Here is a 16,366-nt window from a genome sequence, read left to right as displayed (position 1 = left end):
GCTAATTCTGGAGGAACCCTAGTTGATAAACACTGCAATAGAGTGTCACTGGAGGGAGAGCTTTTTATGTGCTTGGGCTACTGACAACACCTCTTAGCCATGCCCAGAAGTGGCATCTGGGCTTTTGGACCTCTATATAAGGAAGACTTAACATAATGTATACATGTTACTTACCTGTAAATGAACACATTTTTATGGAAAGATTACCAGTGCCTTTAATGTTTTGACTTTACAACAACTTTTGACAAAGTGTATTTTTGTTCAAAATGAGGCACCTAAAGTGTACCTAGTAGACCAGAGCAGAAATGTGTACCACTTTCTGCTATTTAATCTCATGGAATATAACAATCCCCTATTCAGTAGGGCAATGAGCACAAAAATATTATTTAAAGGATACAGCAGCAGACAGACAAAAGTTTGGCTTTGCTGTTGATGAGTTTTACCAGCCTTCTCCGTGCCAGAGCATACTTCTGTGTGCTGGAGATTTTATCTATCCCCACTGGCATTTCAATCATGGACAACTAAGGATAGAAAAGACATTGATTATTGATAAAAGACATTGATTAGATAACACTTGCATGTGCCAAGACAAACAGTGGAACCACTTTGGTTTATGCAGATACCTCTTTGATTTCATCAGGTGGAAGATGCTCCACGTTCTGTAACTTGCTCACGCTCTGCCGGTGGATGTCATAGTAAGTGAAAAAGTCACTGGTGCATTGCTTAAGCAGAGAAAAGATGATTCCAAGACTGGGGAGCCGCCAGGAGGAAAAGAGGGATGCCTGGGTGTCTAATGTAAAAAAACAAAAAAAAAAAAACACATTAGCAGCCACATTAAAAGCCAAGTTCCAGCCTACATTTAGTCTTGAAATTATACAAACTCCCATTATATAATGTAATTGCTAACTTTGAGTTCACTGAACTCTGTGAGCTTCTGACAATGTTCATTGAAATTTGCAGAAAGATAAATGACCTCTTTTTGAGGCTGGAAGATGTCCAGGGTCATCTAGCCCTTCTTTTCCCCAACAGGTTTGTCCACACTTTTGTTTATTGGATTTCAGTTCTTTCAGTCATGGGGTAAAATGTGAGCATTACCACAGCTTTGTAATCAGGATGCTATGCTAGCCCCTTACACTAGCCATATTCTACCTGCTTTGAATAAAGAAAACACAAGGACTTGTGAAGGGAGAAAAGTAAGGTATGCAACAAAAATGAAAAAGTTTGATTTACAACTTTTTTTTTTTAAATGTTGATGGGGTAAGGTGCTCAAGGACAAGGGACGATAAAATATAAACAGATACCATTTCAATTTTTTGGTGTACCTGTATTACATATGATTGGCTTCCCCAAATACTTTTGGAAAGGCTGAGCAATAGTTAAAATATTGTAGCCAGCTCCCCGTTCAGAAAACTAGGACAAATTTATTTATTTGAGACTAAATGTGCACAGACAAGAAGATTTGGCCATAAATTGACAAAATAAGTAAAAGAATATACACAGAATAAATATGGGGGTATTTACAGTGATAACCACTATCTGGTATATATCACTGTCTTCACTTTACAGCCCATTCCTAAAATACAAGCTGCTGTGTAGAGCCTGCAGTGTGTAATTTCTGCTGTGATTGGAGAGCTGGTCACAATGATACAGAGTTTTATTTATACACTATTTTTGTGATTTTCCAAAAGTGGTACAGATGCAGTAATGACCAAATGTAACCCTAGTAAAGTAGTCATTTTGAAACTATTGATTGTTGATTACTATTTGAAATGTAGTTCATCATTTCTATGTAAATTATGACTAGCATTTTGAAATGATCAACAATACATGATTGGCAAGGGGCAATATAAATAATTCTAATTGACCATAACATTTAAACCAGTGATACCTATTACATACCTAATCTTGAGCCTTCTCTGGTAGTGCTCTCACTCAGGCTGGGGGTAAAGAGACACACAATTTGCTGGAGGTTAGGGGAGGTTTGTATCATTAGGGTATGGCAGTATTCCATCACATTGGCACAGATCTACATAAAACAGCAAGAGCAGCAAGTTAAGAGGCTGAAAAATTGTCAAGTGTGTCATACGTAGCGTTTGTCAGTTAAAAAGCCAAGTCTACTTAAAATTTAACTCCAGAAAAGAAAAGATCTCTCCACATATAGAGCTTCTAGCTGTACAGTTCAGCTTACCTGCTGCATTGCCAGTTCCATGTCATCTCTTTTGTTTATGCCATCTACTTGGGATCCATCACTCTGTAAATTGAGCTGTCTGAGCTTGTCGGAGCCTCCAAAGCGGCTTAATAAAGCTAGACTAAGGCGCTAAAAATAAAATGAAAGAAAATATAAATGGCTCACAAAACATCAAACTGTTGTTTTTAGGCCAGTGGCCTAAAGGAGTAGCAAAGTTAAAAATGATCTCAAGGCAAACTGCTAAATGCACTAATAAATTAGATATATAAAGACTTGTCTGACCTGCCAAAATGAATAACATTATCCATTCAGTCCTAAAATCTGCACATTCATGTCAAACATCATATCCCTGTCTGGTGGGGCAGGATACATAATTTTTCTCTGCTGCAGTTTACTAACAATCAACACAGTCTTGCATGGTGCTGTACCATTGCTCTTTTCACAGCCAAAAGGTCAATACTGTGATGCAGCAGCAGGCTCACAAATTTTTACAGCTCATTGAAAAAATAATATAATATTTGACTTTTAAAGGGTTGTAATAATGCTATTTTATATTAAATGTCTGGATCACTTTAGTAGGAACCTGTGCCTAGATTTTACAAAAAATCTTCCCCTGAACTTCCTTGCATAGCCTTCTCTGAAATGGCAGGAAATCTTAATAAACACAAAGTTCTTATCCCTCTCTCAACCTGTGCCTGAACAGTGAAATGAGAAGCAGCAAACTGATTCAACTACTTTTAACTGCCCCATTCTGAGCTCTGCTTTACAAGGACTGGAGGTCAAATCCAGACACTTAGATTGCTTACATTTAAATAAAATTAATCATGTATTATTATTAATATTATTATTACTATACAGTATTTATATAGCGCCATCATATTACACAGCGATGTACAAAGTTCATATTCATGTCACTAGCTGTCCCTAAAAATGGGCTCACAGTCTAATATCCCTACCTGTCTTTAATACAGTCTAAGGTCAATTTTGGGGGAAGCCAAAGAACCCAACTGCATGTTTTTGGGATGTGGGAGGAAATCGGGAGTACCCGAAAGAAACCCACGCAAACACGGGAAGAACTTGCAAACTCCATGCAGATACTGGCAGAGATTGGAACCTGGGACCTAGCGCTGCAAAGGCCAGAGCACTTACCTCTGAGCTACCATGTTGTATTAGGAAATACAAGGTTGCAAAACTTTGTGTCTATCTGGAGTTCATCTAGAAGAGCTGAACTAAAAAAACACTAAAAAGTGTATATGGTAAAGAAGTTTAGGTACCTGGAATCGGTTTATATGTCCATGTAGTTCCATCAGAGAACCGTCATTCAAACTGACATCCAGCTCATTGATTACACCTAAAAAAAATTACAGCGACCTTGAGTTTTTTTATGCAGTATAATATTTATGAACTTAATACTTAATTATTACATGCTAAAATACACTAAAATGATAATAATGGAATTGGGAAGCCTGTTAGGTTCATAAGCTCTTTCCTAAATTGCCACGCACAAGAAAAATAGACATTAGGCACATAAAGTAATATTCAGACTCCCCTCTCCACACAACAATTCAGCTCAGTTGTGGCAACCAGTCCAAAAACATAGAAAAGCAAAAGAGAGCGGAGTTTCCCTCAATGTACTCTTAAGAAAAGTCTTTCTTAGTGAAAAGTGTTACAGTCCTTAAGGCCTGGCCCCCAGATTTTTTTTTCTTTTTTTATGTGCCTAATGTCTATTCATCTCTCTCACTCCTGTTGGTACTTAAAGCTGAAAACCAGTGTTCCTCATTGAATGAAAGAAAATATGCTAACTCAATAAAATAAAATTATTGACCTGGCAAAGCAGCCTTGCTGAGGAGTCCTGTAAGTAGAGCCAGTTCTTGTAGTGATCCCAGGCTCCTTTCCTGGCTTCTCAGGATTGCTTGAATTGTGTCGGAATGCGCGACAAAGAATTGGAAGACCTGGCACACAAAAAGCAATACCGGAAATTACAAACTAATTCTAAAATAAATCCTGAAAACATCTCTGGTCTTGGACACCCACCTGTCCAGCTGCCTGTAGGTGCTGAGCAGTGCTGGAGGTGAGAATCACTTGGCAAAGCTGAAGAGCAGGTAACAGGATCTGCCTGTATCTTTCCAATGGTGCAGAGAAAAAGACAGGGGTCTCCCGTAACCCATATGGTCTAAAATGAGAGGACATTTCACAATGAGGCATCAGTACAATTAGAGAATGATTCACACGTCAATTTATCCTGACTCTTCGCTTACCCTTGCTGGTCAACCTCTGGGCGCATATCATACACTTGACACTGTGCCAGTCTTACAATCACCCCACACCGCAACAGCTCCAGTGCACCTTGCTGGCTTTTGGCTACTCTGGTAAGAAATGCCTGAATAATAAGACATGGGAAAAAATGTAATAAATATTGTTTTAATTTCAAAGTAGAAACTAGCTACTAATGAGCAAAAAATTGTTAGTGGTTTGCTACCTAGTAAAAAAAATATATATAAATAAAAAAATGTGGGGGCCATGTTGCTGCTGCATCTAATGAGGGAGCAGAAGGGAAGCACTATCCCAATAGACTAGCTAACAAAGGAGCAATCCTTTAGCAACAGGTAAGTGGCCTGTTACCAATCTTATCGCTAAAGAATTGTTACCACAATTGCTTTATGGGCCATCGAGCAGGGGTCCTCACCTAGTGGCCGTCAGGTGACAGGTGGGCCGCAGCTCTGGCCTAATGAGTATCAACAGGTTACAGAGGCTTAGGAAAAACAAAAACTACTGTTGAGGCTTGTGACAGACTGCATCATATAAGTCATTAGTCACATCTTTATTCTTGAAACAATTACTATGCAACTTTGTGTAGATATGTTAGCTATGCAAGGTCAATGCAAGAAGGATTTCTGAAGTTTACTACTAACTTATGAGCTACATACCATTTTGGATTCGTAGATGTACAGAGCCTTTAAGGCTGGAGACTGAGGAACCAAAATGTTCTGTAATACACTGTCATCCTGAGCCAGAGCGTCTACAAGCACCTTAAGATATCCGCTGTTGGATAGATAGAGAAGCCACTGTTGCTGTTTGTCCATACAGACCATCCGATCTAACAAGGCCAGTGCCAACATCTAAAGAACAGAGTGGAATTTGTGAGAAGAGATAGCTTTGCTGCCACACACACAAAAATAAAAAAAAATGAAATGACAATGTTTTACCCTGCTTATCTCACGTCCATCGCAGGCATCTCTGCAGACGACCTCCATCAGAGGAGCCCAGTAACTCTCAAATATTGCCAGATTGTCCCTCTGTAATTTGCTGAACACATCCTCAGGGGCGGTTAGCCTCTCCCACATGGTCTTATTGGCTGAATGAATAACATACAGATGATTGAATACACCCTAACATACCCACACAAGATAAAGGGACCCAATGTATACCAACTCAAGAATCATCATGCATCACATCAGTGACACAGTTGAAGCTTCTAATCTGAGAGATCATCCCCACTTTCCAGCAAGTCAGGGAGAACCCCCAGGAAGTAGTGGTTCTCCCTATGCACAGAAAAAGTTCTTGTAACTCCCCTGTCTATTTCCAATGTAAAGCACATTAATATTTTGCACAAATGTTGTTTCCCTTGTTTGCAATTAACATCCTACATAGACTTGAATGGGAGGCTGCTCATTCAACATGTTCCATTAGGATTGTGGAGTTCTGATACAACCCTCCTTCCATTCCCCTGTGTTGCACTTCAGCTACCAAGTCATCTCCAATACTAATCCGTTGCTGCATGGGGGCTTTTACCTAACTTGTCTGCTCAGGGGAAAGATTTGGATTGCAAGATACAATTCAATCAAAATAAAATCTTCTAAGTGCATTGGATGAAATAAGCAAACCATAAGAAAACATGCTTTAGGAAAATCTGGATATTTTCTTTTTTTTTACCTGCTTCTAGTGTATCGGGTTCATCTGGTCTCTGGGCAATTTGCAAATAATACAGCAAAGATCCATACAAGTGTGTGCGAACCTTCTGAAATCCACCTCCTGTAGAACACAACATAACCAAAAATAGTTAGTAGAAATGCAAAACTAAAATGTAAAAGTCTATAGTCAAAGAGGAAATGTAACCGTTAAAAATGTGTAAAGTCAGTCTTAAGATTCACATTTCACTAAAAAAAAAACAGACATACAGTTAGATCCATAAATATTTGAACAGAGACAACTTTTTTTTTTCTAATTTTGGTTCTGTACAATACCACAAGTAATTTTAAATGAAACAACTCAGATGCAGTTGAACTGCAGACTTTCAGCTTTAATTCAGTGGGTTAAACAAAAAGATTGCATAACAATGTGAGGAACTAAAGCCTTTTTTTTCCACACAATCCCTTCATTTCAGGGGCTCAAACGTAATTGGACAATGGACTCAAAGGCTATTTCATGGGCTTGTGTGGGCAATTCCTTCGTTATGTCATTATCAATTAAGCAGATAAAAGGCCTGGAGTTGATCTGAGTGGGGGTGCTTGCATGTGGAAGATTTTGCTGTGAACAGACAACATGCAGTCGAAAGAGCTTTCCATGCAGGTGAAACAAGCCATCCTTAAGCTGGAAAAACAGAAAAAACCCATTTGAAAAATCGCTACATTATTGGGAGTGGCAAAATCTACAGTTTGGTACATCTTGAGAAAGAAACAAAGCACTGGTGAACTCAGCAACGCCAAAAGACCTGGACGTCCACAGCAGACAACAGTGGTGGATGACTGCAGAATCATTTCCATGGTGAAGAGAAACCCCTTCACAACAGCCAACCAAGTGAACAACACTCTCCAGGAAGTAGGCGTATCGATTTCCAAGTCTACCATAAAGAGAAGACTGAATGAAAGTAAATACAGAGGGTGCACTGCAAGGTGCAAGCCACTCATAAGCCTCAAGAATAGAAAGGCTAGATTGGACTGGAACTAGCACAGTTCTGTAAAAAACATTCTTTGGACAGATGAAACAAAGTTCAACCTTTAACCAGAATGATGGCAAGAAAAAAGTATGGCGTGGAACAGCTCATGATCCAAAGCATAGCACATCATCTGTAAAACATGGTGGAGGCAGTGTGATGGCTTGGGCGTGCATAGCTGCCAGTGGCACTGGGACACTAGTGTTTATCGATGATGTGACACAGGACAGAAGCAGCCAAATGAATTTTGAGGTGTTCAGAGACATACTGTCTGCTCAAATCTAGCTAAATTCAGTTAAATTGTTTGGGAGGCGTTTCATAATATATGATGGACAATGACCCAAAACAACCCAGGAGTTTCTTAAAGCAAAGAAGTGGACTAATCTTGAATGGCCAAGTCCGTCACCTGATCTGAGCCCAATTGAGCATGCATTTCACTTGTTGAAGACTATACTTCGGACAGAAAGGCCCACAAACAAACAGCAACTGGAAGCCGCTGCAGTAAAGGCCTGGCAGAGCATTAAAAGGAGGAAACCCAGCATCTGGTGATGTCCAGGAGTTCAAGCTATCATTGCCAGCAAAGGGTTTTCAACCAAGTATTAGAAATGAACATTTTGTTTTCAGCTTTTTAATTTGTCCAATTACTTTTGAGCCCCCAAAATGAAGTAATTGTGTTACAAAAAGGCTTTAGTTCCTCATATTTTTATGCAATCTTTTTGTTCAACCCACTGAATTAAAGCTGAAAGTCTGCAGTTCAACTGCATCAAAGTTGTTTTATTTAAAATTAATTGTGGTAATGTAGAGAACCAAAATTAGAATGTCACCACTCTATTTCCAAGCCGGTGAAACAGGAAGCTGAACCAGAAAATGGTGGTAGATTGATGCCAATACTGGCTAAATCAAGTCAGCAGAGCGAGTAAAATAAGGAGAGGAAGATTGTATAGAAGAGATTCAGGAAGTCAAATTACATTCATACCTGTTTTAAGAATGAACTCTAGCAGAGTTCGGAGAATCATATGAAGCGAGGAATCTCCAATCGAGATGTATCCCGCAAACAAAGATTCATTTCCTGCAGAAGCAGCAAAGGACCCGTCCAAGATGTGGACATATTGTGACTGGTTAATCCCTGAATTTGAAAGTGGCTGCTTCTGTTCAGTGCATATGGCCTGTTGCAGGTGTACTGTGAGAGTAAAGACGGCACCGGCTACCACAGGCATTAGCTCCTTTGTAGCATTGTCATCCAGGATCTGCAGTGAAAAGAAGGTGGATTAACCAATCTGAAATAAAGCTAGCAGATGGCAAAGAATCAAAATAACATTATGAACTTTATATGAACACTATATTAGTGGTGTACCCCAGGGTTCAGTGTTGGGACCTTTACTTTTTAACATGCTTTATAAATCATACAGAGTTTGGGATTAAAAGTACTATTTTTGTGTTTGCAGATGACACCAAACTATGTAATGGAATTAAGTCCATACAGGATGTCTATAATCTACAAGCAGACCAAGTGGCAAATGAGATTCAATATAGATAAATGTAAAGTTATGCACATGGAAGCTAACAACATGCATATTTCATACTGTCTAGGGGGCATACACTTGGGGGAGTCAGAAATGGAAAAGGATTTGGGTTTCTGGTAGCTCATAGACTTAACAACAGCATGTAATGCCACACTGCAATATCTAAAGCTAGCAAAGTAATTTCTTGTAATAAAAGAGGAATAGACTACAGAGATGGAGACATAATCCTGCCCCTGTACAAAGCATTGGTCAGACCACATGTGGAATATGCAGTCCAGTTTTGGGCACCAGTTCACAAAAAGGACATTGTTGAATTTGAGAGAGTGCAGCGAAGGGCAACTAAATTAATAAAAGGAATGGAGGAGCTCAGCTATGAGGAGAGATTAGCTGAACTGAATCTATTCTCCCTTGAAAAGAGACGTTTAAGGGGGGATATGATCACCCTGTATAAATATATAAACGATCCATATAGAGAACTCTCTTCCCCATTATTCACTTTGAGATCATTACAAAGAACAACAGGGCACTCTTTGCGTCTGGAGGAAAAGAAGTTTAAGCTCCAGATAAGGAAGGGATTCTTCACTGTAAGGTCTGTGAAAATGTGCAATCGACTTCCTCAGGAAGTAGTTTCAGCAACTACTATAGACTGCTTTAAGAAAAAGATGGATGTTTTTCTAGAAACACAGAATATAACTTGGTATGAAGGCTTTAAAGTAAAAAAAAACACAGTGACTGTTGATCCAGGAAACATCCGATTGGCTCATGGAATCAGGAAGGAATTTTTTTCCCTTCTTAAAGCAAATTGTACCAGGGTTTTTTTTTTGCCTTTCTCTGGACCATGTCCATAGGGTTTTATATCTGGGATATGTTTATTTACCTAGTGGTTGAACTTGATGGACTTATGTTTTTTTGTTCAACCTAACCTACTACGTAACTATGAACGGCAGTTGCAAATCTAATACTTCCTCACGGTTTGGAAGGTGTCTGACAAGGCCCAATTCACTAACTAGAAATGGCAACTCTTATTAACAATCTGTTAATACCCTAATTTGCTCAGTAAGGTGAGCAATGCCCGCTGTTGTGAAGCATGCTTTTTAGATATAAATTAGGAAAATGAGCTGCAACTACTGGGTTATTGGCAAGCATTAATTTATGAGTATTTTGAACTCAAGACTGCGAACATTAAAGCATTTACATACTCTAAACCAGTACCTTTTAAAACTAGTTGTCTGTAACCTTTCCAGCCACTTTTACCAAGCTGCTGGTAAAGTTAAGTGAAAATTTTCTGACATCTTTCAAGATTAGATATTAGTCCTACAGGACATAGAATGTTGAATAATCAACATGATGACGTTGATGATTATATTTTCACACCATTTAAGACAACACCCTTTTGTGAGCAATACCTTATTATGTACATCTTGCAGTAAATCCCTGATAATCAGCTGTGTTTGCTCCACTGGAATTAGGTCCTGTGGACAGGCTGTCAGTATAATTTCCACCACCTGTCTCCAAGATTCCAGGATGTGACGTTTGGCGTGAAGACACTGAAGTAGCCGGTTCCTCTGTACAACAAACTGTAGGATAGTATTTATTTCCTGGTAAAAGAAAGAATACAAAGACAATTTAAAAAATGATTAAACAGCAAGATAACATTCCTCGTACAATGAAATAAAAACTACATTTCTAAAGGTTTACACATCCAGGAAAACAATCACTCAGAAAATTCTGAAACCCAAAAAGATTAAGTAAAATCTGTGATATTTCTTTGCCTTACTTTGGATCAACTGCATGATTGAAGAATATAAGGAACTAGGTTTTTGACTTGCAAGTTTTTCAAACTTGATGGACATGCCCACCCTAGAACTTTATTCCATTTGCCACTTTAAAAAGTGGATAAGCAACCCATTTTCGTTCTTGTAAAGAAACAATGTGTGTGCAGTGAATGTGAGTGAAAATTTGTGGATTGACCAATCTATAATTATGGACAGCAATTTAAAGTTCTTTGTCCGATCCTTTGATCTCTTAGTAGCTTAACAATTGAGTTTAGCTTTACCATCATATGGGGAGTGAGGGCCTACCAAGATGGGTAAAATTTAAACTGATCTAGAAAGGACATCACACAATTTGTGGACACGTAACCATCTTTCCTATATGAGCTTTTTGGACATGCCCAGAGTTTCTTTTTGTCACAAAAGTAGGGTTGGGGTCAGGACTTTGTGGAGGCCATTACAGCTACTCCACACCAAACTAATAAATCCAAGTCTTGATGGAGGTGGCTTTGTGCAGTCATGCTTGAACAGAAGAGGACCCTTCCAAGCTGTTGCTACAAGGTTGAAGGCACTCAATTGTTTAAAATATCCTTGTATTTTGAAGAATACCTAAACTCAGTTGGTGGGAGTGTCCCCATACCATTGGTCACAAAGTATATGCTCTCCTTACATTTGCAAGTGTTTACTTCCAAAATAAAACATAATAGTAGCTAAGTTGGTCCTGCTAATACAGGCAATATTGTTTTCATTGCTGTAAAAGGAACATTGGACCTTGGCCCTTACCTCCATAATTAAAGGCCTCTGCCCAATCGCCGCCATCCCCTGTAAAGCATTGACTTCTGCCAACAGAATGCGCTGCAGGTGCTAGAAAACATAGATAATTGAAGTGAATATATAAAAGGCCTATTAACAACATGTGGAATTCCTAAGTCAGGGGTGTCCAAACTTTTTGCAAAGAGGTACAAAGAAGTACAGCGTGTACTTGGGGTTAGTGTGGGCGTGGTTTGCGCGGGTCCCGCACAGCACACACCCACCAGGGAGACGTGAGGGGTTCCCTGTGCACAAAGTCCGGTGTCAGTGTGGCCTCCATGCAGAGCACATCCTTGGAATCAGAGCGGGTCCCGCACATCATAAGCCCACTATAATGGCGTGGGGGTTTCCCTGGGCTGATAATTCCAAGGCAGTTCATCAACTCTAATAAAATATAAAATAGCTTTTTTGTACGCCTGTATTTTATACTGTGGTCAAAAGTGCTGGCGGGCCGCATAATATTTATTTTATGACAGAGGCTGCGGGCCCGGGGAAATCTGAACACGGGCCACAATTGGCCTTGGGACAGACTTTGGACATGCCTGTCCTTAGTGAAAGGTTGGCTTACCCTGATGCTGCAAACAGTCTGTCCTCTGCGGTTCTTGTGCTCACAGTTAACCATGACTTGTTCTATTTGGCTCCGGTCAAAGAAATCTAACTGTGGCAGCTCTGGGATTTCCTGGCTGAAGTCAATGGAATCTAGTATGCTCAGAATCTTTCTACGGGCTATACAGACAAACAGAATTAGAACAGAACGTCATTAACTCTTTAAGTCTACATGAACATATTTGTGACAGGTCACAATACAAAGTAATAGCACAATATGTGGGAAAAAAAAAAAGATCCACATTTTATGATTCAAAGGCCTTCCATGAGCTGCAGAAAAGTGACATTAGCTAGGCCAGACGTCAGCAACCTTTACTATCAAAAGAGCCATTTTGCCTCCTCTTCCACTAAAGAAAAATAGTCTGGAGCCGCAAAACATAACAGTTTATAAACTTGTAAAAGTTTTATTATTTTTTTAATTTTACTTGTTACAACAAGTGTGCATGTGTAGGCCTACTTTGAAATAAATTAAACACTGAACTATGCCCCTAGAAGCCTCCAGCTTCTAACGTATCATCCTGTTACATTAGAAGCTGGAGGCTTCTAACGTAACAGGGTAGATTTTTTTGATGGGCAGAGTTCTTTATTTTCTGACGATGCCTTAGCGATGAAATTTTAAGGGGTGTTAGCCACAGGTGTCCCTCATTTGCAGCTTTAGATTTGTTCACCTGTACCCCCCAATCTTGAGTAACTGGGGTTCAGGTGCTAGAAGCCTCCAGCAATGTGTAACAGGGTAGATTATTTTGATGGGCAGAGTTCTTTATTTTCTGACGATGCCTTAGCGATTCAATTGTAGGTGGTGTTAGCCATAAGTGTCCCCCACTTGCACCTCTATTTTGGTCATCTGTACCGCCTTCCCCCCGTTCCAGAGAAATTGGGGTTCAGATGCTAGATGCTTCCAGCAATGTGTAACAGGGTAGATTTTTTTGATAGGCAGAGTTTTTATGAATTTTTAGGAGGTGTTAGCCACAGGTGTCCCGTACTTGCACCTCAAATTTTTTTCACCCGCACCCCCGTTTCCAGATAAATTGGGGTTTAGGTGCTAGAAGCCTCCAAAAATGTGTAACAGGGTAGGGGTTTTTTGATGGGTTGGAGTTTTTAGGAGGTGTTAGCCACAGGTGTCCCCCACTTGCACCTCTAATTTTGTTCACCTGTACCCCCTTCCTGTTCCAGAGAAATTGGGGTTCAGGTGCCTCCAGCAATGTGTAACGGTAGATTTTTTTGATGGGCAGAGTTCTTTATGTTCTGATGATAGCCTAACAATTAAATTTTAGGGGGTGTTAGTCACAGGAGTCCCCCACTTGCACCTACATTTTTTGTTTTGTACATCTCCCCATTGCAGAGGAATTGGGGTTCAAAGGAGGGGGATGTCATTGTACACACCCATTTGTACACGCCCCGTGGTAGATTTATTTCACTGGTAGATTTTTTTCATTAGAACACCGGATAGGGAATCCCCCTCCTCCGCAGTGTCTTGGGAGGAAGGGGATCCCCCATCAGAGATCTCCCCATGGCAGCCGAAGGAAGCCACAACAAGGAGGCTGAAGAGCCGCATGCGGCTCCGGAGCCGCAGGTTGCAGACCCCTGACCTAGGCCAAGATAATGCAATCTGTTGGTTACAGATTGGAAGAAACATTTCTTTTGCTCCTTCACCCCTAGTGGCTTTTGGTATACACTCAATTTCAATCTGGAGCTAACCCCCTCCTCACCACTGGAATGAACAATCTGCTAGAGAAGTTATTCCAACTTTTTGTGAGCCAAGGCCATCATGAAGCAGATTTCTAAAATATCCCTTTTGGCAGTTTTGTAACACAGTTCCCAGTTTTCCCAGTTTTGGAAACACATTAGTGTGACTAGAATGGAAACAGAAAACCTACCTTTGGAGGTGGTGTCAAAATGAAGGAAAGTGCTGAAATTCCTGCTGTCATCCTCTATTCCTGATTCACCATCTGCTGTTAAAAAAAAAAAAAAAAGTGGATCTTCTCATTTTATTCCTCCCTATTCCCATTACATATTTGCCATTTTTAAAGGAAGAATAATTTTCAGAGGTGCTCCCTTTCACTTTCTTATCCAGCACCTCGGCAAAGGCTTTGGCTGACTCCCTGCTGATTTACCAGGTAAAGTAAACAGTCTTGAGGTGTCCTGATATGTGTGACATAAACACCCCTGTAGGCTTCAGGCCTTTAGTCCCCTGATCTATCACATGCACAGCAGCATAAGAACAGCTATGAAAATCAGGAAGTAACAGCTGGCTCTTGAATCAAAAACAATGTTGTGAAACAGAAGAAACCATGAGAAAGCTTTTGGTGCTATAGGGCGTTTTTTGTTTTTTATTTTGGGACAAGTGCAAGGTCCACTTTAAAAGGTTAATAGCTAAAATGAACCAAAGTGCTTAGGTCAGTTTAGTCTGAATTCACCGCTTCTACATGTCCCTGAACCTCCTCCTATGTAACACGCTAAAGTAGTCTTTTGCTTGTAGAGAATGAATGGGGCAGCAATGAGCAGTTCAGCACCACTGGCTACTACCCCTTCTAAAACGTTTAAAAGTTTGTCCAATGCAGTGGTACAAGAAGCTGAGCAGCTGTTCCCGCTACTAGTCTGAACACAGTCTTAACCACGCTCTGCTTTGATAACTTTACATGAAAACTGTCAGGAAACACATTGAGGTTCCATATATTTTTATTCATAATTGTGTAACAATTGGGCCTCACCTGCATACGGTCGTACTGGCATGTCATTCAACAGCAAGCTAAGCAGCCTGTGTGTATGTGACCGTTGGCGGTTCAGTGATGTAATGCGCAGCTCGATGGACGCTGTCTTCATAAGCCAGGACATCTGATTTAAAGCAGCAATCTCATGTTCTGAAAATGGAAGAAATCACACCTAAATCACTACCAGATGCTTACAAACTTGCCTGCCAGGAGAGACTTGCACTAATCTGCCACTGCAGACCTTAAAAACAAGTACAAAACCATTTCATCAATATATTTACAATTACTGCATTTTAAACACTACTTTGAACCCCTAAAGCAAAAACATAACATAATGCAACTAAGAAATCCTGAGATATAGGGCCTGATTTATTAAAGCTGTCCAAGGCTGGAAAGGACACACTTTCACCACTATTTTATACATGTTTCCCTAGCAATAACAGAGTGCTTTTTTATTCTATGGCCACTTGTGCGATACGGGAGAAATTAACCAACTGCTAGACCCAAACACTGTCACATAAATTGAATAAGTGATGGCTCAGCTTCTTCAGACACCAGCTGGGTATTTTTTGCCAGTAAACAACATAGAAGTTAAAAGTACTGAGTAAACTGGCAGATATTTACTTTACACTTTTCAGGAGGAACAGAAAAAAATAAATGTCACATTTTAGTGCCATGTTTTAGCACTATTAACAATACTAGTTGTTCCCTATAGTATAAACAAAAAATCATATTTTGCTCGTATCTTAACCAATTCATGAAAAGCATTCACTTAAGCACACGTAAAGATGACCTACCTGCCACAGAGAAAGGCAGATGCTGTAGTTGGGTAATAAGAAAATCTTGACTGGTCCGGAGGTAACGCAGGGTTGGGCCAGAGGTATCGGAACAAGCACAAAGCTGGTATATAACCTGAAATGACAATGCAGTGTCCAGTGAATCACTGAAACAAAAATACACCAGACTTCCATGGCTAGAGATTCTTAATTTTCTAACTGACTGTGGAAGATAACTGTATAGCAAATGTGCTATAGGCCGTCTGCAAAATATTTGGCATAATTTATAGAAATTTTAAAATTAAAGACTGCTGTATAGCAAATTAAAACCAAATACACAGAAAACCAAAAACTGATCTCACATATTAGCACAAGGATATAGTTCTGATCTGTCAAATTTCCCCAGTATGTCAAAGTTACAAAGTGGAAGACTGTACTGTGTAATACCAAGAAGTAGCACTGTACCTGGTACACACAGTCTCATCAAAGGTCAGTTACATCTTATTCCAGCAAGTGCATTTTTAGATTTTTGCTTTTTAGAACGCATTATAGTAATCACATGTCAGTACTTGGACCTAGCAATTTGCCACTAGGTGGGAATTACATTATTCAAAGTCAGAGACTTCCCCCTAAACTGGAAGTAGCAGGTATTTTGCAGTAGCAGCCAAAGGTGTGTGCTGGAATGACAGGGTCTCTTAATTTTGTCATCTTAAAGTTTTGGTGAACTTCTGAATGATGGTGGTGAAAACAAAGGCAGTTCTTACTAAAGACACCTTGGTAAATGAAACACAATCTTGAGTTTGAAAGACCACTGTCAGAAATCTGTAAACCTGCCAAGAAGGGGAAGAGCACAATCACAGGTTCTCTATATCATACCCGATAACATAGTTCTGCCAGGTGTGGGGACTCTTTGACAGCAATTGGTCCGGTTCGTCCATCAGTTCCTTTCTTAAGGATATCCAGAATAGAGTGAAGGCAGGTCCGTGGGCAGCCCAAAACACCTGCAAATATATCATGCACAAATGATACATCAGTTATTATTAAACA

General features: G+C 39.8%; 1 protein-coding gene across 1 annotated transcript in view; it reads right to left on the bottom strand.

Annotated features, from left to right (window-relative positions):
* Positions 1–397: 397 nt before the first annotated feature.
* Positions 398–16,366, bottom strand: part of NUP205 (nucleoporin 205) — a gene marked incomplete at its 3' end in the record, with an annotated part of 35,342 nt that continues 19,373 nt past the window's right edge. The window contains 19 exon segments of the mRNA XM_072400178.1: positions 398–521; positions 624–790; positions 1,900–2,026; positions 2,189–2,317; positions 3,463–3,539; positions 4,014–4,140; positions 4,223–4,361; positions 4,447–4,568; positions 5,116–5,307; positions 5,395–5,543; positions 6,122–6,220; positions 8,098–8,368; positions 10,051–10,242; positions 11,200–11,280; positions 11,795–11,952; positions 13,710–13,781; positions 14,544–14,693; positions 15,341–15,455; positions 16,196–16,320. Coding sequence (XP_072256279.1) covers positions 398–521; positions 624–790; positions 1,900–2,026; positions 2,189–2,317; positions 3,463–3,539; positions 4,014–4,140; positions 4,223–4,361; positions 4,447–4,568; positions 5,116–5,307; positions 5,395–5,543; positions 6,122–6,220; positions 8,098–8,368; positions 10,051–10,242; positions 11,200–11,280; positions 11,795–11,952; positions 13,710–13,781; positions 14,544–14,693; positions 15,341–15,455; positions 16,196–16,320 — 2,616 coding nt within the window.

The sequence above is a fragment of the Pyxicephalus adspersus genome, chromosome 2 (assembly GCF_032062135.1).
Source record: "Pyxicephalus adspersus chromosome 2, UCB_Pads_2.0, whole genome shotgun sequence".
In the NCBI taxonomy this organism is placed as follows: Eukaryota; Metazoa; Chordata; class Amphibia; order Anura; family Pyxicephalidae; genus Pyxicephalus; species Pyxicephalus adspersus.
This window is presented reverse-complemented; position numbering and strand designations above follow the sequence as displayed.